This window comes from Eublepharis macularius, chromosome 18, assembly GCF_028583425.1.
Source record: "Eublepharis macularius isolate TG4126 chromosome 18, MPM_Emac_v1.0, whole genome shotgun sequence".
NCBI classification, from domain to species: domain Eukaryota; kingdom Metazoa; phylum Chordata; class Lepidosauria; order Squamata; family Eublepharidae; genus Eublepharis; species Eublepharis macularius.
Window position 1 is genome coordinate 12676259 of NC_072807.1, and position 23961 is coordinate 12700219.

General features: G+C 46.3%; 2 protein-coding genes across 4 annotated transcripts in view; both read right to left on the reverse strand.

The window, feature by feature from the left end:
- The window catches only part of ILVBL (ilvB acetolactate synthase like), a 34646-nt gene extending 25284 nt beyond the window's left edge, over positions 1–9362 (reverse strand). Inside the window, exon 1 of one of the 3 annotated variants that reach the window (XM_055002153.1) lies at positions 9305–9362. The gene's annotated coding sequence lies outside the window, so the exon portion shown is untranslated. Of the gene's footprint in view, positions 1–4436; positions 4493–4660; positions 4751–9304 lie in introns of those variants that run through there. The other 2 variants (XM_055002151.1, XM_055002154.1) reach the window with 2 other exon arrangements.
- Positions 9363–17530: 8168 nt separating this feature from the next.
- Positions 17531–23761, reverse strand: LOC129345164 (sphingosine 1-phosphate receptor 1-like). Its single transcript, XM_055002161.1, has 2 exons — positions 23591–23761; positions 17531–21447 (listed from the first exon to the last, which is right to left on the reverse strand). Exon 2 carries the CDS (start codon positions 21245–21247, stop codon positions 20087–20089), a length of 1161 nt encoding a protein of 386 aa, XP_054858136.1. The 5' UTR covers positions 21248–21447; positions 23591–23761; the 3' UTR covers positions 17531–20086.
- Positions 23762–23961: the final 200 nt, after the last annotated feature.

Genomic DNA, 23961 nt, shown 5'->3' on the forward strand with positions numbered 1-23961 from the left:
AGAACTGTGATCCCCGAAAGCCCACACCAGGCGTCACTGGGCTCCCCCAGACCACGCCTCTGTAAAGGGAATCTGTTACCTGTGATAATGTGATAACCATTCATAGTCTCTATTCAGTCCCAGCTTGACAGAGTCAAATTTGCATATGAATTCCAATTCAGCAGCCTCCCGTTGGATTTTGTTTTTGAAAGGTTTCTGTTGAACCACAGCGACCTTTAAGTCTTTGGTGGAATGTCCTGGTAGATTGAAGTGTTCTCCCACTGGTTTTTGGACGTTTCCATTTCTAATGTCAGATTTGTGTCCATTTATTCTTTTGCGTAGAGGTTGGCTGGTTTGTCCAATGTACAGAGCAGAAGGACATTGTTGGCACATGAGGGCATATATCAGATTGGAGGATGAGCAGCTGTAAGAGCCAGAGACAGTGTAGTTGATGCCATTGGGTCCTGTAATTGTATTCCCTGGGTAGATATAGGGGCAGAGCTGGCACCTGGGTCTGTTGCAGGGCCTGGTACCTGTGCTGGTGACTCTGCTGGCCGATTCATGATTGTAAGTGAGAAGTCGTTTAAGATTGGGGGGCTGTCTGTAGGCAAGGAAAGGTCTTCCACCCAGGACTTCTGAGAGAGAGGTATCATTTTCCAGGATGGGTTGTAGCTCACTGATGATACGTTGGATGGGTTTGAGCTGGGAGCTATAGGTGACAACCAGTGGTGTTCTGTTGTTAGTTCCTTTAGGTTTGTCCTGGAGCAGACTGTTTCTGGGTACTAGTCTGGCCCTGTTGATTTGTTTCTTCACTTCATTTGGTGGGTACTGTAGTCTCAAAAATGCTTGTTGTAAATCTCTTAAGTGTGAGTCTCGGTCGAGAGCATTGGAGCAGATACGGTTGTAACGTAAGGCTTGGCTGTAGACAATAGACCGAGTGGTATGTTTAGGGTGGAAGCTGGAGGCATGTAGATATGAGTATCGGTCTGTTGGTTTCCGGTATAAGGTGGTATTTATTCGTCCATTATGTAGTTGTACAGTGGTGTCCAGGAAGTGTACTTGTTGTGTAGAGTGGTCCAGGCTTAGGTTGATAGTAGGGTGAAAGTTATTGAAGTCCTGATGAAATCTCTCAAGGGCTTCCTTCCCATGGGTCCAAATGATGAAGATGTCATCCAGGAATCTTAAGTATAGTAGTGGTTCCAGTGGATGGGAGCTGAGGAAGCGTTGCTCTAAGTCCGCCATGAATATGTTAGCATATTGTGGTGCCATGCGTGTGCCCATGGCTGTGCCATTCACCTGTAGATATAAGTTGTCACCAAATTCGAAGTAATTGTGAGTGAGTAAGAAGTGACAAAGTTCAGTGGCGAGGTTTGCTGTGGTTTTGTCATCATGGACAAACAAAATTATATATAAGAAGCAGAAAGACAACTCTCCAAAACAACATTCTATAAAATACTACCTTCTGACCCCACGGAGCAATACAAAAGGGAACTCAATAAAATATTAAAAACACTCCCCATGGACATACAAGAATGCATCCATACAGACACACCCCAGGAACCACGACCAGGAAGATTCTACCTGCTACCCAAAATCCACAAAACAGGTAACCCAGGACCTGTTTGTCCATGATGACAACTGCTCCGCCTTTGTCAGCTTCCTTGATTACGATGCCAGAATTATTTTGGAGGCTGTTTATATTATTCCAGACAAAACCACAGCAAACCACAGCAAACCTTTTGTCATTATGGACAAACAAAATTATATACAAGAAGCAGAAAGACAACTCTCCAAAACAACATTCTATAAAATACTACCTTCTGACCCCACGGAGCAATACAAAAGGGAACTCAATAAAATATTAAAAACACTCCCCATGGACATACAAGAATGCATCCATACAGACACACCCCAGGAACCACGACCAGGAAGATTCTACCTGCTACCCAAAATCCACAAAACAGGTAACCCAGGACCTGTTTGTCCATGATGACAACTGCTCCGCCTTTGTCAGCTTCCTTGATTACGATGCCAGAATTATTTTGGAGGCTGTTTATATTATCCCAGACAAAACCACAGCAAACCTCGCCACTGAACTTTGTCACTTCGTACTCACTCACAATTACTTCGAATTTGGTGACAACTTATATCTACAGGTGAATGGCACAGCCATGGGCACACGCATGGCACCACAATATGCTAAAATATTCATGGCGGACTTAGAGCAACGCTTCCTCAGCTCCCATCCACTGGAACCACTACTATACTTAAGATTCCTGGATGACATCTTCATCATTTGGACCCATGGGAAGGAAGCCCTTGAGAGATTTCATCAGGACTTCAATAACTTTCACCCTACTATCAACCTAAGCCTGGACCACTCTACACAACAGGTACACTTCCTGGACACCACTGTACAACTACATAATGGACGAATAAATACCACCTTATACCGGAAACCAACAGACCGATACTCATATCTACATGCCTCCAGCTTCCACCCTAAACATACCACTCGGTCTATTGTCTACAGCCAAGCCTTACGTTACAACCGTATCTGCTCCAATGCTCTCGACCGAGACTCACACTTAAGAGATTTACAACAAGCATTTTTGAGACTACAGTACCCACCAAATGAAGTGAAGAAACAAATCAACAGGGCCAGACTAGTACCCAGAAACAGTCTGCTCCAGGACAAACCTAAAGGAACTAACAACAGAACACCACTGGTTGTCACCTATAGCTCCCAGCTCAAACCCATCCAACGTATCATCAGTGAGCTACAACCCATCCTGGAAAATGATACCTCTCTCTCAGAAGTCCTGGGTGGAAGACCTTTCCTTGCCTACAGACAGCCCCCCAATCTTAAACGACTTCTCACTTACAATCATGAATCGGCCAGCAGAGTCACCAGCACAGGTACCAGGCCCTGCAACAGACCCAGGTGCCAGCTCTGCCCCTATATCTACCCAGGGAATACAATTACAGGACCCAATGGCATCAACTACACTGTCTCTGGCTCTTACAGCTGCTCATCCTCCAATCTGATATATGCCCTCATGTGCCAACAATGTCCTTCTGCTCTGTACATTGGACAAACCAGCCAACCTCTACGCAAAAGAATAAATGGACACAAATCTGACATTAGAAATGGAAACGTCCAAAAACCAGTGGGAGAACACTTCAATCTACCAGGACATTCCACCAAAGACTTAAAGGTCGCTGTGGTTCAACAGAAACTTTTCAAAAACAGAATCCAACGGGAGGCTGCTGAATTGGAATTCATATGCAAATTTGACTCTGTCAAGCTGGGACTGAATAGAGACTATGAATGGTTATCATATTATCACAGGTAACAGATTCCCTTTACAGAGGCGTGGTCTGGGGGAGCCCAGTGACGCCTGGTGTGGGCTTTCGGGGATCACAGTTCTCTTTGTCAGATGCAGCTGGCAGGGAGAGCTGTGGTCATCGAAGGCTTATACTACATAGGAATTGGATACTTTCACTGCTACAAATGAATACGGCAAACTGACTGCACACCAAAAGGAGATGTTTACATTTCCAAGCAAAGGAATGTTTTGACTGCCTCCACGCTAATTGCATTCTGTCTCCTTGTGATATATGTCCCCTTCTTTCTCCCCTCTCATCCCTCCTCTTCTGTATTTGACCAGTTCGGATCATGCATCTGATGAAGAGAACTTGATTCTCGAAAGCTTATGCTACAATAAAATTGGTTAGTCTTAAAGGTGCTACTGGACTCTTTTTGATTTTGCTACTACAGACTAACACGGCTAACTCCACTGGATTTAAAACATAAAGAATCCATCTTATGCTTCTTGCTAGCTTAATATTATGGCTATATGATTAATTCATAGTCTTGACTAATACAAATTTGCTAATCCCACAACAGCACACACAATTCTTTTTGTTACAAATACAAGTCTATACCTATCCACACGCAAATTATTCTCATCAAGCACTTGAATTGCATGTACTTGTTGATTACTCGGTTGGCTATGACAAGTCTTAACAAAATGTCCAATCTTCCTGCCGAAGGCTTCTTACAAGAAGCTGTGTAGAACCACAATGGAAACATGTTTTGATTGGCATTCTGCTTCACTGACTCCATAACTTTCCAGTAGTTTCCTAAGTATAATCTTGAGTCTGCATTAAAGCTTTTTGCGACAAATCCCACACTTTGCACTCTATCTCCAGTGCCCAGACATTATCTTAGCTTAATTCAAAGCTGCCCAAGTTTGACTTGTAATAACTTTCTCCACAGAGGGTTCTAGCCATTCTCTTATATGAGGCACTTTTTTCAACCAGCTAGTCTCTATCATCTCAGCAGTCAGCCCTCCAAACTCACAGGGGCCAATTAAGTCTCTCAAAACAGCAATATATTGTAACAATGGTTCTCCAGATTTCTGTTCACGCTGATGAAATTTATCGTTACCTACCAGATTCATTTTGAGCTAAAAAAAATTCAGTTCTCACATGCACCAAGGGCAATTTTATATTTCTCATCAGCCAGAAGATATGTGTAAAAAATACGTTGCCCTTCTATTTCAAGAGAGTGAATAAGCAGTGCAAGTTCTCTTTTTCAGACAAATCTGTGTCACTAATTGCAAGCAGGTAATTATCAAACATCGAGATCCATGAAGTAAAGCAATTGGAGTCTCACCTGGATTTTGCCAGTGGATCCAAATGCAAAAACAGCACTCCTTGATACTGATTTGTTACGTTTACTCAATAAAGCCTGTTCCAAGTTCAAAGTCTGTTTATTGCCGGTGCCAGCAAGATAACAACTTAAAACACATTCCTACATGTGCATGCAATCGCACTTCTTACATCCAATTTATACACATCTCCTCCCACAGCAACTATTCTCTTAAAGCAACATACACATACCTACACCACATAACTTGTCCCCACTGGAGTCCATAAAAAGCCACAAGTGTGCCAATCTGCTCATTAGCTCCCTGCCTCTGAAAAGAGGAAGATTTCAACTAACTCCATAACCAAGAGGAGCACAGCAGTAGTGGCATATAGTTAAGAAAGTGTGCACCACTCACAAATATCACAATGCACAGCAAGGAATTAATTACTTTACCTTCATGTTTATAGAATTGCACAAGTAGGACATTCTGCACAAATAATAGCCATCCAAAGGCTGCAGCAATAGGCAGGACAGATGGATTAATGCTTGCAGCTGCTCAGAAGGAACCTTCTTACTTACTTACTTCAGACCACCATACTTACTACCCATACAGATAGGCCAGCAGCAGGGAAAAGAACTGACTATGTGACTACACAGAAAGACCTCTTGAAGACCATCAGTTACATGAAAGCCACAATTTTTTCTTCTTTCTGATAGTCTTTGCAGTACCACATACAGGAGATTGGCAAGCCAGTTTACCTGGAGATGAGCAGTTGTATATCTTCAAGAAAAATGATAAAGAGGAAATCCGATCAAAATGGGTTTGGTTCTCTGTAGCAGAGATTAAAGTCAAGGCCTTCACTGTCTCTCTGTGTTTCTTAAAGGGAATGCTGAAGAAGTGGTTGCTACTCACGTGGAATGTATCTGAGCAGTAAAAGAAGCACAAGATGATAGAAGCAAGGCTCATGGATAATCTTTGAGGGGAAAATTTTGCAAGAAGTGAGTGTGTTCCTCACAGAAGGCCAATCTGTATGGAAGAAACGTGCTTGTTTACCATCCAAACTACGGATCATTCCCTCAGCCTTGTCTTTGAGCTGTGGGAGGAACAGAGTTAATTGACCTTTTGGAAGAAATGAAAGGAAGATAAAGGACTGCTTTGTTTAGGTAGGAAACAGTGGAGGCATTCATTTCTCTTGCCAATTGCGCTTTTGTGATAGCAGCCAAGAAGATTGTTTTAAAGGTTGAGATTATAAAGGGGAAAGATGGCATGACTGTGGTAGTCCTAAATCCATGTAATAGACCCTTAAATTAGGGAGTCCAACACTGTTTTTCAGTTGGTAGCTGTATTTTTTGTAGGCAGTTCTGGTTCTTCGATTATTTCCCCCCAAATAATAGTGAGAAGAATGGAATCTATTTTGAGAAATAATTTTTTTAGGAATACCCACAAGTAAGCCTCCAATTGTATAGATGAAGTTGGAAACAACATTCATTTTTAGGATGTCTGTTTTACCTGAGAGTATTAAAGGTTTCTACCAGTTTGAATCATTTGTAATACTTACTAATATGATGGTAATTTTCAATGAGACCATGTGTGTTTCTAGGGATTAATAACCCTAATTTAAATTGCTGCACAGGCCACTTAAAATGCCAGCATAATGCAAATGGGTTTGTAGGAATATCTCCAATTGACATTGCTGTTGGTTTCTCCCAGTAAATTTTATATTCTTCAAAATTTCCAAATTTAGTAATGATCAATTAATTTGCGGACTGTGTGAGCTTTCTAAAAATAACAATGCATTACTTGCCTTAGTTCTTTTCTGCAGGCTTAGTTATATTTGGTAGATTGACAGAACATCCAGCGTGTAATGGTTTCAGAGTAGTGCATAAATGTAATAGTTTTAAGCAGAGCTCATTTCGAGGGGAACGCGCGGGAACGCAGTTCCAGCAGTTCCCCAAAGAGGTCACATGTCAGGTTGCCCTGCTCACCTGACCCTTGGCCATTTTGGGCTCGTTTCAGCCTGGATTGGAGCTGAAACGGCCCGGATCGGGCCTCTGACAGGTGGTGGATTACTCTCCCACTCAGCAGTGGCCCGATCCTGACCATTTTGGGCCCCTTTTCAGCCATTTTCAGCCCCTTTTTGCCATTTTGGGCCCAATTTCGGCCCTGAATGGCCAGGCTTGGGTCCAAAACAGCCAGGTTAGGTGATGTCAGGGGGTGTGACATATGCAAATCAGTCATGCTAATAACACTTCAGGTGATGGCAAGGGGCGTGGCATATGCTAATGAGTTATGCTAATGAGTTCCTCCAGCTCTTTTTCTACGAAATGACCCCTGGTTTTAAGATAGATACAGATCTTCAAATGTTTCTAAATGGATTCAATCACAATGATTCATTTTTCTTCAGTTGCCACTGAGGCTAATAATATCCATGAAGAAAAGAACACATGTACTTTCCTCAGTTTACAGCACTTAACTCCTTCTCCCTCTTTCCCCAGTACAGCTCTGATCAACACTAGAACACACATGGAACTCTTTCCTTCAGAACAACTCTGACTAAAAACTGCAATTGACTCCATGCTCAGGGTATAGCTACCTTCCAATCACAGCTTGCTTCAGTTACCCATCCAGCCCCTCTTTTTCTTCTGTTAGAGGGCTGCATTAAGCCACAGAAAACATACATTCAACTCCCCACATAATTAGCAGAAATAAAACTCACAAAAATATCTACATGGCAAAACATTACACCCGTGTATAACACTACATTGATTTCAGTTTCTCCTATTGTTTTCCTCATTATATCGGACAAAATGAATGAAAATATTCCAAGAGGAAATCACCAAAAGGCATAGGTAATTTATGCTGTAATCCTAAACATGCTTTTCTGGGAGTGAGCCGTGTTGATTAAAATGGACTTATTTCCAAGCAGACCTGTTTAGGTTTGTTCCCTCAGGTACTTTAGGAAATGCTTGACTATTTCATGTGAAAAATATAGAATAATGATGGATTTACTATGGAAAAGTAGGACGACAATAAGGTGCATTTTCAACAAACAGAATGCTGTCCAGATTTTCATGATGTGTAAAACCACAATCGAATATGCCAGGTATAAATGCAAAGATTATCTTCTATTTAGTCTCCTAGTAGAAAGCTTTTAGGAACTGAACAATAGCACTTAGAAAAGGGAGAGTCGTTTAGAAAAGGGAGAGGCTGTGGAGTACGGAGCTGAAGTTGGTTCCTAGTTCCCAGTTCCTTATTCGCAGAGCAAAACACAAATATTGGGGGAATTTTATTTTGGGGTAGGGGACATATTCTCTGGACTGCTGAGCTGTGTGATTTGGGGGTGATCCAAAGATTTTTTTTTCAGGTGCAGCTGCCCCCCTTTCTGCTTACTGATTTGTTCTGGGGGCACCTACTTTGAAGCTGTTAACTCAAGAACTGGGCTTTGTAGGAGGACTCAGTATAGGTCCACTTAGAGGGCAGAGTCCGCTGGATATGGAGGTGTATGATATGTGCTCCCAGAGCCTTTATTTTGTGGTACAGAGCTTTTCAATTTCCCCCAATATTTGTGTTTTGCTCTGCGAATAAAGAACTAGGAACCGCAAATAAGGAACTGGGAACCCACTTCAGCTTCGTCTGTGGAGCGGCAATTTAGTATCTTGAGTTGATTTTAATGCAGGAGGTTCTGATGAGAGAGATACAGGAATGATCACTGTCGAGAAAGAGAAGAAAATCATGTCTGGTATGGCCACTAGGGAGTGTAAAGGATGCACTGGTTAGTACAGAAAATAAATTTTGCCAAGTATATATGTCATTATAGGCAAAGGGGGAAATGCATTTTGTGGGTGGGTTTCCCGGATGAATGATATGTCTTCTGTTGCAGTACTGAGGGCGCATTCATTCTGTGCAGAGGCAAACGTGTCTATTCTGGGTTGATTCCAAACTCGGAAGAGCTTGCATATCTAGTATGGTTTCTGTGTCCAGTTGTGTTCAACTGACTCTGCTCTGTTTAGTGCTATGATAGGCAGGAAAATGAATAATCATGGGACATATGCTGTAATCTATGCACCAGTCCTGCATTGCTGTGGCTAGCATGCAAAGTAGAAAAAATGTGGTCCTGTTCTCTTAGTTGATGTAGAACTGGGCAGTACCTTTGTCTGTAGCTCCTTGTTCTTCCTGGCTGAAAAGTCAGCAATAGAAAGAAATTAGTATGTTCCTAACTGGCAGGAAACATGCATCCCTTAATGTTCACATGGTGTTGTTACCCAACTAGCCTACACATGTCTATCCCTTGACTATTGGAGCATCTCCCTTCATAGCGTGTCAAGCACAGACACGTGTAACTGGGCAAATTATGGGATCCTGCCTACGTAATGATGAGGTCTCAGATCTGAGGCAGTGCCACATATCAGCATGAGAAGATTCCAAAAAATAAGGAGGCAGAAGACAGAAAAAAATAAAATCCTTATTGAGAAACTAATAGGTCTTTAAGGTGCTACTGGATCCAAATCTTGCTAATAGAACAGGGGAATGGTGAGAGGCACACAAAAATCCAAACACGCCTGCAAGCACGCACATGCGTGCTCACAGAGTAAAAATGCTAAATTTAACACCTAGACAATAGATGAAGAGGTCGGGCGGGAGAGGGGGGAGGAATGAAAGCATACAACCTGTCCTGTCGAATGTGGAAATCCTGTTGAGTCCTGATATGGAGAGCAGAAATGAGGAGTGTAAAGACAAAGACTAGCTTGTGTCTTCAAGGAGCCTGTGTCAAATCACACGGGGGAGGGGGTGGAGAGTAGCTGGACAAACAGGAAAAACTGCTGCCGAGTATTGAGGATTTGGGGAATATACAGCCACCTGCTGAGCTCATGAGTACCTTCACACACACACACCCCCAATCAAGATATCAAAAGTAATTCATTTTGTTTCTTCATGGCAGAACGGCAAATGGTTCCTCTATCACCAGGGTGCTTTTCTTCTTGCTGGTAACCAGAGGCTTATTGCCTGATTCCCGTATGATTTGAGGTCACTGGGTTTGGTGTGTGATTTCAGGGTATCCTACATTCCTTTGCCACAATACCTCCAACCTAGGAAGATGAGATGTGGGGGAGGGAGGTCACGCAGTCCTACAACCACTAAGGAATATCACCCAGATATTTTGTTCTTAATCCCTGCTCTACATGTCTTTGTTAATCAAAAGCTACAGACTACAGTTATCTGCATGCTTACTTAAGGAAAAGCCATGTTGGGCTCAGTTGACTTCCAAGTAAGCATAGGACTGGCTTGATAAATCAAAGGAGGCTGGGCGAGGAGGAACACTTTCTGACAATGCAGTCCTACGCATCTGACGAAGAGCACTTCACACCTTAGAAATCAAGTTGGCCTTTAAGGTGCTGTTGGACTGCAGACCAACATGACTATCCACCTGAAACTATTTTATGTAGGGTTACTCCATTTAACCCCATTAACTTCAATGGACTTAGCGTGGAGTAACTCGGCATAGAAAAGCACTATAAGGACTGTACACCTTCCTTCTAGCAATGTCCCTGTACAGAAATGGTCCTCTGGAGGCCCCGTTTCTATCCGTGGGTAGTTCAGAATCTCTGGGGACATCCCAAGTTACCAAGCAGCAATTCCCTTCACTCCCTTACTTCCCTGTAATGTTTCCCCACTTAATATTTCTGCAACCGCCACCCCGTCGAAAGAGCATCTCTTGCTGGAGGTCTGGGACCTCAGCCTACCCTCCTCCTTTTTATTTTTCCTTCAGTAAATGTGACTAGGTCAGGTGTGGAATGGGTACAGAAATCAGACATCCAGTATTCAGATTATAAAGGTTTATTAAAAGGATAAAGCACACACATAATTCCTCAATGCAGAAGAACTGCACAAAGATGAAAAAAGTAAATAAAAGCAACCCTTCTGACCCTGTTCTAAACTTATTTCACTTTCTCCTTTGAGGTAAAACACCTCAGAAATACTCCATTACCTCAGTTTTCAGAATTGAAATTTGTCCCATTGTCTCTCAACATGTGATCAAGATGGAGTTCCTGGATAAAAGCTTACACCTCAGTCCTAAGCCCCAAGGCAGCGTAGTTGCTTGTGCATTGACGTAAATGGGGCGCTGCTCCACAGCTCCCTATGGACTTTTGCAGGACAGCCCCACTGGCGCCTGAGTGCGGCAAGGCAAGGCATGGCCATCGCCAGGAACCCCCGCCTGCCATTCCCCTGACAACCCTGCTCACACCAGCCAATGGCCACACTGCTCCCCTGACAGGCAGGCAAGGAGCAAGCAGCGGTGCAGCCAATGGGGAGGCCGAGATCCCCACTGTTGCCAATAGGCCCCCCCCTCGGAGAGCAGGCATCCCTGCCAGGGAGGGGAGCAGAGGTGATAGTGAAGGTCCAGATCCAACACCCACCTTCTCGCCCGTCCAGCCCCCATTTCCAGTGAGGGCCAGGCCGGTGGCCACAGCTCGGTGCGCCTGTAAATCCCCGCCACCGCCCCCACTACTGCAAGAAACAGGTTCCCCCTCCCTGAAAAGTGGGACCAGAAAGCCTGCAGCACTTGGGAGCAGCCCCCAGGATCCAGAGAGACAGTGAGGGGGGGCGGGTTCTACAATGAGTGACAGGAATGCCCATTGGAAACCACGCAAGAGGCCAGAAGGGAGTGCAAAGTGCCCACAGACTTGCTGTGGCACCATTTGAACAATCACTGCATCACAATGATGCAAGAACGCGCGTTGGACCTTGAGAGCCATGCCCCAGCCCAGCCCCCCCCCCAGTGGATTGACAGCCCGCAGGAGCAGAGAAACTGCTCCGGGGGCCACCATTCACCCCCTCCCTGTGTCAGATTTCCCAAGTCCATCCCTGCTTCTGCAAATAGTGAAATGGAGGGTGGTCCATTCTCCTGGAGGAGGAAGAGATCCGAAGATGTTGCTCCACCAGGGGCGGCGCGCCTATTGAGGCCAGGTAGGCGGTGGCCGCAGGCACGGGGTGCCGGAGGGAGCACTGGAAGAGGCGCGGGGGGCAAGAGCGCGCCCCCCCCAAAGCAGAAGCCTCCTATTCCTCCCACCCTGCGCCGCCGCCGCCACCAGCACAAGCCCCCGGCCGGGCGCAGCCACCGCGGGCAGGCATCTGCTGCGGCGGAGGCAACCGAGCGGGAGAGCTCGGAGGCCGCCCGCCGCAGCGATCGGGCCGGCGGCGGCGCATGCGCTCCCGTGATGACGTCACGCATGACGTCATCACGCAGGTAGGTGCGCGCGTGCTCGTGCGCGCGGGGGGGGGCGCTTGGCCGGCCAGCCGCGAGCGCGGCAAACCCTAGCGCCACCCCTGCGCTCCACATCCCCCACCTCCCTGCAATAACTTCTGCCTTCCCCTCTGCCTGGCTTATCAGATGCCAGCAGCTCAGTCTGTCAGAAATGAATGTCCTCAGTGGAGCATCCCCTTCGCCCTGCCAGACATTTATGGGCCACACTTCAATTCCCACCGCACTGCCTGAACCTACATTAAGGGGAGGGAAGGGGGCAGGGAAGCTGGACAGGGTGTCACTTGACACCTGCTCCTCCTGGCAGCAGAGCCCTCCCCATCGATCCCAGCCCCAAGCCAGGAAAAATTTGCGGGGATGTGTGAGAAGACATCCCAATGGGGAGTTGGGGGTGGTGGCAGCTACGATCAATGTCAGGAGAGTGAGCAGACAGACAGCAGTTTCTTGTTTTTCAACACGTTTTATTAAACTGGAAAAGGTGCAAAGGTTCTCTGGAAGTATTTCCTGCCATTGTGGCTAAGCCGCAGGCTGCCTTGGTAAACTGCTCCCTTGGGCAGGATCTGAATGGCACTTGTGTCGGCTTACGGGGGGCTCAGACAGCCATGCCCCATGGTCTCCCAGACGAGTGGCAATCTGCCTGCAAGGGAAACAGACACGTGTTGCAAGTGACTCAGGCCGGTGCGCAGCTGAGGCCAAGCTCAGTTTTGCAACATCTGGGAAGATGTCCTTTGGTTAAGAGCTGTGGCGGCAGCTCCACAGGTGCAGCTCACAACCACATGATGCTTGACCCTCTGGCAAGGCAGTGCTCTGCCTTGGGATGATCTTAACCCATGAGGAAGGAAGTCAAGTGGCTGAGCACCCTCCAGTAACAGGGTGTTACAAACACCTAGTCAACCCAACCACTGGCCGCACTTCCTCCTCTGCCGGGAGGGGCCCTAGCTGAGGGAGTCGGAACAGAGATCCCACATGGGTAGCCCCCCCCCCCACAATTGGTTGTGTCAAGAGTAGTTTTCTGGGCAACTGCCTCTGGGGCAGGCAGGGGCTGCTGCCACCCCCCTCCCCCACCAAGCTTCACCTGAAGAGTTCAGGTGAATTCAGATGAGGGGGGCAGGTGAGTTCAGATGAGGGGGGCAGGTGAGCTCAGATGAGTTCAGGTGAGTTCAGATGAGGGGGGCAGCTGGCACAAATCAGCGAGCCAGGTTAGCAGCCGCCCCAGCTCCTTCTTACCTGTCAGTGCTCCCTAACTCCTTTTCGAGCTGGAACTCCAGCGTCAGATAACCTGCAAGAAGACTTGGGTGGTTATTGTTAGTCAGACATTCTGGACTTTGGCCTTCTTCCCTTGAGCGAGTGCAAAGTTCTCCCAGTTTTCCCACTGTCCTCCCAGTGCACTCAGGGCCTGCCACCCTAAGTACCCATTCTACCCATTTGCGCACAAAGTCCTCACGGCAGAAGGCTGACGGGCAGAGTCTCTGGCCATGTGCTCACCTACCTAAGGTCATGAGCAGCGTAACTGGAGGTTTTGTAGGGTGCGTGGGCAGGTGATTGGGTGCGGGAAGGGGAGCTTGCCCACTCTGGAAGCACACGCGGATTGGCCCCCCGTGGTAGTTCCCATCCTATGCTCCTTCGGGCCATGGGGCCTGGGCTGGGAGAGGGACCCGAGTTTTCCCATTCAATGGGCGCCTATGGGCTATGCCTCCTTTTTTCGTGGCGGAACTTTCTGTAGCTGCAGTGGGCGTTCCCGGGCCTAGAGTGGCTTTGGAAGCGGACTAACTCGCGTCCTGCCCCCCCACCCTGCCTCCTCTAGCGTCGGTGAGGGACCTTGCACTGCACCTACATCTCTGCCCAGCCACCAAGCGTGCCTGCTGGCGGAGACCCGTCTTCAGTACTGCGCCTCGGGGGGGGGGGGTGCCGGTGGAGGGAGAGTTACGTCCATGTAAGTGCCATTTACGCCTGCGCAAGGCTTAGTTCTCTCCCTATGCGCTTTCCACCCTGCTGTTTAGGATTACACTGTTAATCTTTTGTGGCTTGAGATAAAATGGCTAAGAGCAACTGACCACTTCTTCCTCGTGGTCCCCATGCCCACCCCTTTATGGGTCATCTTTCTTTCCAAAGGGAACGGATATTCTCTGGTCGTTTAACCTCTGTATTTCTATGTATAATTACTACTAAGGAATCACACAACTTTAATGTTAGCAATGAAGAAACTGAAATTGTTAAAAGATTTTCTATACCTTGGCTCAGTCATCAACCAACAAACTAGAAGGAGATTGAGATTTGAAAGCCATGAAAGAATTTGAAAAGATTGTTAAGTGTAAGGAAGTGTTACTGGAATCAAGAACACGATAATTTATACTATTGCGTTTCCCATTACTATGTATAGTTTCCAAAGTTGGACAGTGAAGAATAGAGATGGGCACGAACCGGGGGGGGAAATGAATTGTGCAGTTTGTGCATTTCACAAACCATGGACTTTCACGAACCTGCCCCAGTTCACAAACCAGTTTGTTTGGTTCGTGAAAACGTCACATCCAGGTCAGCAAATTGTCACTTCCAGGTCAGCAGAAGGTCTCTTCCGGGCCAGCAGAAGGCCACTTCTGGGTCAGAAGAAGGTCTGCAGGAAGTCCATCCCCTATTGTTTAGGAAACTGATTGATTAGCGCCCGGCTGTCTGCAGTGACGAACCAAAAACCGAACCAAACAAACCAGCCTAAAGTTCGTGGCATTTAGTCAGAAATGGGCTCTGACGAACCGCCGGTTCGTGAACCATGAACCGGCCTGGTTCATCACGAACTTTGGTTCGTATTTCGGTTCGTGCCCATCTCTAGTGAAGAAAACTGACAAGAAGAAAACAGATGCCATGGGGGCCAAAGAGAAAAATAAGTAGGTTTTAAATCAAATCAAGTCTGAACACTCCCTAAAGGTAAAATGACTAAACCTAGGATATCGAATTTTGGTCATATCATCAGAAGATTCATGAAAAGCTGAAGGCAGTAGGAAAAGAGGAAAGCCTAACATGGAGTGGATAACATGACTCGATAAAGGAAGCCACAGCCTTCAGTTTGCAAGACCTGAGCAAGACAGTCAATGATAGGTGCTTTGGGTCACTATTGTTGAGAAAGGCGAGGTGTAATAGAAATAAATAATAATGTTTTGTTTTAGGCAACTGTACATGTAAGTCAAATCCTGTTTTTTAAAAAATTCCTCTGAGAGTCCAAAGAAAATAAAAGTAAGAATGAAAATCACCCTTGTCTGAATTCTGGCATCTAGATGTTGAAAGTGCTGTGCTGGTAATTAACCATTTTCCCACTGACACGTGAATTTCTGGGCTCTGGATCAAAGCAGGTTCAGATGAAGGGTTCTGCACCATTTGGTCGAAGTTTACAGCCCCTGACACCTTTCTATAATATAACTGGGCTTTTTCTGCGAATAAGGAACTAGGAACTGCAGATAAAGAACTGGGAACTGGAACTGGGAACCAACTTCAGCTTCGTGGTGTTGATGTGTGTGAGGGTTTTGCAGTATATGAAAGTGGTTGAATGTTGTCCCAGTGGACTTGGGAGAGTGTCAGGGCTGGCGCGCCCATTGAGGCAGGTCCGCCCCCCGCCTCGAGCGCTGAGGTGCTGAAGGGGGCGCTGGAGGGGGCGCCGGGGGCGGGGGCGTGCGCCATGGAGCTGGCGTGCCTGGCCCGCAGCTGCTGCAGCCAGCCAGCCACCCCCGCGCCACCGCCACCGCCAACACACACCCCCAGCTGGGCCGGGGCAGCGTGCGGAACCTCCCCAGCCTCCGCGCCCTGTCCCAGCTACCTGCCGGCCAATGGAGCCAACTTGCTGCATGATGACGTCACACGCAGTGATGTCATCACGCAGTCCAGGGGGTGCGCACACGCACTCTATGCGCATGCACTTAGGAGCAGTCACGGGTGCTAGAAACCCTGGCGCCGCCCCTGGGGACTGTTTGTTGGTCTACTGTGACCATAACACATTTGGCCATATCCCCCCTCCCCCATTCCCGAGAAGAGTAAATTTTGGCAGCTGCAGTGGGAACAGTGGCTTCCAATACCTTTGGGAAAGGGTGTGGGATAGAGTCATCATTACCCAGAGGTTGGGTCTTCAACCCCCATGGTGCTGGATGTTGTTAGCTTAGGGCTTGAGTCCATGCAGAGGGTTGGGGGTTTTTTGCTTGCTTGCTTGCTTTAGTGGTTTTTAAGTTTTGAATATGAATTTTGAGTTCAGGAGCTTTTTACCCACCACCATCCCCCAAGTCTGGCCACCTTTGGGAAGACCAACCTAGTAAGTGCAGGTGGTAAAATTTGAGAAAGTTGTACCCTAGATTGGGTGGTAGAATTCCACAATGGGTCCCCAGTTCGAATTTTTGGACACCCAGTGGGCTGTAGAATCCTTGGCTGGGATCGGTCTAGATCACAGGGCATTTAGGCCTCCTTGTTTTGCGAAGCGTAACTAAATTGTGCCTTGTGGATTGTACCAGTGTTCAGGTTTAGAGTACTTGCACCAGGTTTTTGCTTGTTAAGTGTAACTGTTGAAGGGAGACCTTCATTTTACAGTGAAAGACAGGATGAAGGAACTGTTGTGCAAAAGAAAAAAAGAAAATGAATTGTTGTGAGCATGGAGAAAATGTTAAGATAGATGATTGATTCCCCAACCAGGATAATCTTGAGAAGTGCTTGTGGAAACTTAGTTCAAAACTTTGGGAGAGTGGAATTTTTGTGGGAGAAGAGCCAATTGGGTCCTTTCAGAAGGCGTCTGAAGAGTATTGTGCAAAATCCAAACCTTGATGTAGCTAGAAGGATGAGTGGGCAGTTTGGGGTTTGTGGACAGTTGCGAAAGAATGTGGTAAACTACTGAGAGAGCGAGAAAGAGGTGTGTACAACAAAGCAAGCTGCAAAATGGAAGAGTGCATTTGGAGAACTATACTTTGATCAGGAAAAGGAAATTTCGTGGCTGGCTACCCTTACTGGAGTACAGGCAAAACTAGAGCAGGTTAACATTGAAGTCCACACTGAGTCAGGTAGCAACTTTGAAAAGGTATCTGGAAGAGGCATCTTTTGGGCCACTCAGGTTGTTCAAAGAGAACTTGTCACTGTTCCTTTCCTCAGGTTTCAAAGAGGGACAAACCAAGGAGTTAGAAAGATTAATAGGTCAGGGTACCTGTTTACTGCTCTGACTGTCCTTTGATGTGTAGATTCCCATTCTCAGGACTTCCTCCTCATGACACTTCTTCTCTTCCTAACTTTTTCACACTTCTCCCTTCTCTCCATCTTGCAATCATGGATGCAGGATTTGTCATCCATGTCTATCCTTAGATAGATAAATAGGAATCTCTCTCTCCTTTCCTATCAGAGTATGACATTCCTATAATAAAGAACTCTTATTTCCTTTCTAAATATAAACCAAGTGTAAGTTTGTTATTTTCACTCTCACACACTAGCACATAAGCTCTAACCACCCATCTCACTCTGCAATCGATACTACTCTGCTAAAGGCCCAACTACAGATTCCTTTAAAAAGGTTTCTGGGGCCAGCTTATTGCTCTTACTTTTAATATAGGTGAAAACACAAATTGCAGCCGTCAGGTTGATTGAAACAAGGAATTTATTTATTTGTTTGTTTGTTTATTTAATGTCATTTATATTCTGCCTTTCTCACTGAGACTCTAGCGGATTACATAGTGTGGGATTAGTACAATCAGTGGCAAGGACAAGGGCAGGCATTTCCATACAGTGTCAAGAACATTTCCATAAACAATGTCATAAGGTAAATGAATACAAGTTTACAAAGACATAGTATTAGCAAGGATCCACTATGGGGTTGAAGAATTGCTGAAACAAAACATAGTCAATTCTATGACTTACATTAAACAACATGAAGCACAGGTAGTATATAGGAGTACATATTTAAAGCAACAGATAATATGTAAGGCAACATAATGGTGAAATCTATGGTTCCTAACTCATTAAGGAAACATCTGGGACCCCTTTCCTACAATACCGCCCTCTTAGCTGAGAAAAAAGGCCTTTTTGAATAATTCAGTTTTGTGTTGTTTGTGGAAAGCCAGGAGGGTGGGGGCTCTCCTGACCTCCCCAGGCAGGCCGTTCCATAGGGTAGGGGCCACCACAGAGAAAGCCCGTGTACGGGCTGCTGTTGATTTTCCCCATGTGCAGACTGGCACCTGCAAGAGACCCTGTTCAGATGAGCAAAGCAGTAAGCCATCTCTCCATTGTTGAGAACGTATGCCTCCATTTACTGTTTTAGTAGTTGTTTTTATGTTTTTGTATGTGCTTTTGTTTTAATTGTTTTAATTATGTGATTTTTCTGGGTTTAATGGTTTTTAAGATGAGATTTTATTATTTAAGCTTTTAATTTGTTAGCCACCTCGGTGGCCCTTATAAGGGTAGAAAGGTGGGATATAAATTTTGTAAAGTAAAAGATAATAATAAAATTACAAAGCCAACAAAATTTTGTATTAATACTTTTATTAACATCATGTTTTAAAAGACACGCAAGTAGGTTTGGCCCAGTGTGGTTCTTAATTTAACAACAGCATCACATAAACTCAAAATGTGTATTCCTGAAAACACTGAACAGGTAGCTTGGTTTATAAACCACCATTTCACGGTGAGTGGAAAGGATCCAGTCTAATCCAGATACAGCCTTCTAGACCACTAATTCCCTTCTACCCTTTCGTGGAGTTCTTGGACTGAAGGCATTAATTATCCTGTGGGAGGGCCCAGAAGCAAGCAGTTTGGAGCGAGGCCACAGAAACCAGGATGAAGTTTGTTTCACAAGAGGTTGCTGAGGCTCTCTAGGCTTTCTAGTCCCCCTCTGGCCTACCTCTATGTCACCCCAGGGTAAACAAGTAATATCCCGTGTGTAATAAAGTCTTATCTCCATAAACATACAATCAACAATATATTTATTAATTAAGTTATCTCCTATATCTCCTGTGTGACCGGCACAGTGTCTGGGATCAACCTTGGACCGTACACACATTGAACTGAAATATAAGGCGAAATTGACTCCATATATGATAAATTGTGTCAAGTGACACCGGAAAGCAATTGCACTTTAATAGTATGGATAATAGGATTTAGAGCACGAGACACTTTAATTGATTGGTTGGAGTATGTATGACGCCTACAAATTGAAACTATAATTGCATTGTAATATGTGGTATGAGTCCTGGTTATATAATAGGAGATAACTTAATTAATAAATATATTGTTGATTGTATGTTTATGGAGATAAGACTTTATTACACACGGGATATTACTTGTTTGGCTATAGCATTGACCGTGTTGCTCTGTTATTGTTAATCACCCCAGGGTAAACAACAACAACAACAACATTAGATTTATATACTGCTCTTTGGGACAACTTAACACCCACTCGGAGCACTTTACAAAGTGTGCTATTATTATCCTCACAACCAGGGCTTTTTTTCAGGGGGAACGTGGTGGAATGGAGTTCCGGCACCTCTTGAAAATACTCAGCAATAGTGCTTGAAAATAATATTATTTCAAAGAATCCTGTGTGTTTCTTCCTCATTTCCCTCTTGAGAGTTCCGCCACCTCTTTTCCCAGAAAAAAAACCCTGCCTGCAACAATCGCCCTGTGAGGCAGATGGGGTTGAGAGAGCTCTGAGAGCGCTGTGACTGACCCAAGGTCACCCAGCTGGCTTCAAGCAGAGAAGTGGGGAATCAAACCTGGCTCTCCGGATTAGAGTCCTGCTGCTCTTAACCATGACATCAAACTGGCACCAAATTGAGTAGATGATCTGGAGCAGCACCCTGATTTTCCATCCTGGGGTCAAGAGTGACAGCTCAATCCTAGTTAAAAGACTGTCAAGGGAAAGAGAAAGGGACAGTATTGGCCTCCCTGGGCCCACAGTGGCTCCATCCTCCTAGGGAATATATCGGTTCCTCTTTGGCTGGCGGGCTGGCTGGCTGTAAATGCATCCTGGCCAGGCCTTGATGACTGCCTAGGCCACAGCTAGATCGAGCCCAAATTCCCTACTCTTCTGTCCTGGTCCTCAGTTTTTCTGCCTGCCATTCCAGACTGGGACTCCTACAGACTCTGGTCTCATTCGGCTAGGAGGCATGCCTCTAGCAGCCTGCTCTCCCCCTGCCTACACATGCCCCAGCACTCCCACCAAAAGCAGAGCGTACAGAGGAATTCAATGAGCGGCTTTTGACACTACGGCATTGCTAGCTGTGAGGGTCCCATTCCTGGCTGACAGGCTGGCATTGGGCCCCTCCCCCTGGTGTGAGGAGCGGTCTGACTTGCTGGTGCTGCCCTCCAGTATGGGGAGACCAAAGTGCTTTCCTCGGCTTTCCTCTGCACCTGGTGTGACTGTCAGAAGGCAGCACAGTAGCTTGAAGATGGCTCGTCTCAGGTCCTTACTGGTGAGGGTATAAATGATGGGATTCAGTAAAGAGTTCATCATGGCCAAGCCCAGGAAATAATCTGCCTTGTATAACAGGCTGCAGCCTTGGGTCTGGCATGCCACATCCAGCAGTAGGAGAAGAAACAGGGGGAGCCAGCAGGCAATGAATGTGCCCACCACCACGGTCACCGTTTTCAACAAGGACATATGCTTCTTGGATTTTTTTAGTGTCCCTGCATGAAGGCTGCCCAAGCGCCGCCGATTAAACGTGACCATGCAGTACACACGGGCATAAAGCACCACGATGGAGAGCAGGATGGCCAAAAAAATGGTAATGCAGAAGAGGACGTAGTGCTTGGAATAGAGAGGCAGCACTGTAGAACATGCAGGAAGGCGATCCAGGCAGTTCCAGCCCAGGATGGGCAGCACCCCAAGCAAGATAGAAGATGCCCAACTGGTACCCACCAGCAGGAGCATCCGCCCTTTCTTCTTCCCATGATAGAGTCGCATGCGAATCATAGTGACGTGTCTCTCAACAGCAATTGCAAGGAGGCTGAGGACAGACGCCGCAAGTGTGACAAAGACTCCCCCTTCGCGCAGGAACCACTGGGTAGGAGTCAGGCGGAGGGTGCTGGCCCCAGACAGGATGATATTAGCAGCATAGGCTACCCCAGCCAGTAGGTCCGAAAGGGTTAGATTCCCGAGCAGGTAATACATGGGTGAATGGAATTTCTTGTTCCTCCATATGGCCAGCAGAACTACTAGATTTTCTAGCACAATGAAGACACACACCACCAGGAAGACAATGGCGTCAGCTTTGAGGCTTCCCTTGTATTTGCTACTGTGGAGCTTTCCTGTGTAGTTATAGTGCAGGGAAATTATGTTGTTGTTGCGATACTCCGGATACATCTGGACCAAGTGGTGTGGAGATTCCATGCTGACAGGTTCCATCCAACTAGTAGTCCGCTCTCTTTAGTTTTGCAGGTTTGCACAGAATGGCATATTCCCTTCACCCCACCTCGAGTCATGCTGTGCCTCGGTCGTTTGTGTCCTTCACTTTGTCCAGGGGGGATGCTGCTGTTTCACAAATATTCTCATCCCCCGTTGCGATCCTGGAGAAGCCATCATAGAACTAACGATCGAGAAGAAACCTAGAAATTCAACGAGAAACTTATGTAAGTTGATATTCTTGCAAAGCACAAAGCCAGGTAAAGTCCAGAATAGTATAAGGGTGGTATCTGAACAGTACTGAAATAAAAGGAGCTCTCTCTGAGACAAAATCTGACGACTTTTAGCCCCTTACTGCCTATACTGCTGTCAGTAAAATAAATACTTGTCCCACATCCATTGCACTGTGTACTTGGGAACATTTTTCTCTTTACATGGGCTTTCTAGTATTGGGTATCATTGCTGAATGCTTGATATTAGTTTGACTACTAATTCTCCTGCCCAGATATTTGTATTTCCAATTTCAGTCTCTCCAGATACTCTCTTAATTCTACACTCGCCACTTTGTCAACATATCTCTTAATACAATTTTGTGCTTTGGTTCTACCTGGATTATGGGCATTCCTTCAACTGGGTGCAGAACATAAGCCAGTCACTCTTAAGATGCTCCGGCTGTGTTAGTATGGGTCTGGCCATGAAGTGGGCCACATTCACACTAATGGCTGTGTGTATGTGTGTCTTATACATAGTAATAACAGGGAAAGGGGCTGTTTCTCAGGATAACTGCCCGAGCAAAACATGTAAAAAAATTAGCATCAACAAGTACACTCACACAATAGAATACACAAATATTTATATTAATAATATTGTATGCAAATTAAGCATCCCTTTTAATAATCCTACTATATAAAAGGCTAACCGTGTTCCTGACAACTCGCTTCCTATCCTGGTGCACCACAGAAGGTGCTGCCATGGAGGGAAGCCCAGACGAGGCAACCTGTTCCTCCAGAGAGAGCGCTGTGGCTGAAAGCCCTGGCAGTGATCAGGCGCAGAGCAAACAGCAATGCATGCCTCCTGCCTTCCAGCTGGGATCAGTTGCAGAGCAGGGGGCAATGCCTGCTCCCTGCCATCACCCAGCTGGGATCAGGAGCAAAGCAAGTGGCAATGCCCACTCCTCTGCCTTCACCTGGCCAGGAATTGGATCAGGCGCGGAGCAGGAGGCAATGCCCGCCCCCCCTTCACCCAGCCAGAATCAGGTGTGGAGCAGGCAACAGTGCTGCCCCCCCTTCACCTGCTCAGCGGCAATGCCTGCCCCCCCCCCTCACCCAGTCAGGATCAGGAGCGGAGCAGATGGCAACGCCCGCCCACTGCCTTCACCCTGCCTGGATCAGTCATGGAGGAGGAGGCAATGCCCACCTGCCCACCCCCTCCTTTCTATTTTTCCCCACAACAGGCTTTGTTACTAGTATAACAGTAACATTTGATTTATATATCGCTCTCCAGGACAACTTAACACCCACTCAGAGCAGTTTACAAAGTATGTCATTATTATGCCCACAACAATCACCCTGTGAGGTGGGTGGGGCTGAGAGAGCTTCAGAGAGCTGTGACCGACCCAAGGTCACCCATCTGGCTTTAAGTGGAGGAGTGGGGAATCAAAACCGGTTCTCCAGATTAGAGTCCCACACTCTTAACCACTACACCAAACTGGCTCTTAAAAGACTGGTAGTTCTAGCAGGATTAAATGCTCAGCACAATACTATAATCACAAACAGGAATGCGCACACATCCAAGGCTCAAACAGCTGACACACAATGTACGTGAAAGCAAATATTATACCAACACTGTCAAGAACTGCTCCAAAATACTACCACACTGGTACATTCATTCCCCCACTCTGCCAAAGGACTGAGAAATTATTCTGAACAAAGGGCTGATACAGAAAGCACAAGAACTCCAACGGCCACAGCATAAAGTTTGGAAGGCACTTTGAAAATTAAATGGAAGTGAATGGTGGTTGTCTGTTTGGTGCAGGAGGCTGGGAGCTTGTACCAGGGAACTATGTGTACAACAAAGGCTTTCTACAGGGGCTCAAAGGAACAAGTTGCAAGACCGTTGAGAGCAAGCAGATTCTGGTCTGTTGAAGAGAGAGCGAGCTGTGAGTTTTCTCCCAGCCATGTGGCAGACACCTTTGAACTTCTATCTTGTCCTGGTATTGCAATGTTTTTATCTTCCTTTGATCTCAAGTTCTGAATGTACTCCCCATGGCACCCTTCTCACTTTTAATTTTTTTCCCTCCGCGCATGTGCTTCCCTCTCCCACCCCTTGCTCAACAGTCACACTCACCTGTTTCGCCATTCTACAGATCTTGGACCATTCACATGAAACACCTTTCTTCCTCTGTCGTTCGGGCAGCCAGCCTCTCTCTAGCTTGGCATCCCGACATTCCAGGCAGGCCCTAACAAGACTTCTCACAACCTACAGCACGCCCGCCCGCACACACACCTATGCCTTTCATTGTCTGTACGGCTGTCTGATCTTGGGTTTCAGTTTCTTCCTGGTTCGGCTGCCTATCAAGCAGCATCAGAACAAACTCTGTCCATCAGCAAGCTGCAGAAACCTGCTGGGAGTGGCTCAGCAGTGACTAGAAAATGCCCGGAGAGTTTGCAAAAAAAGAAAAGAGGGTTGCCAGGGCCCTAAAGCACAGCAGCGATGCA

Bases quoted from the DNA above. Each gene is read 5' to 3' on its own strand.
- LOC129345164 (XM_055002161.1), bottom strand. From the start codon at position 21,247: ATGGAACCTGTCAGCATGGAATCTCCACACCACTTGGTCCAGATGTAT.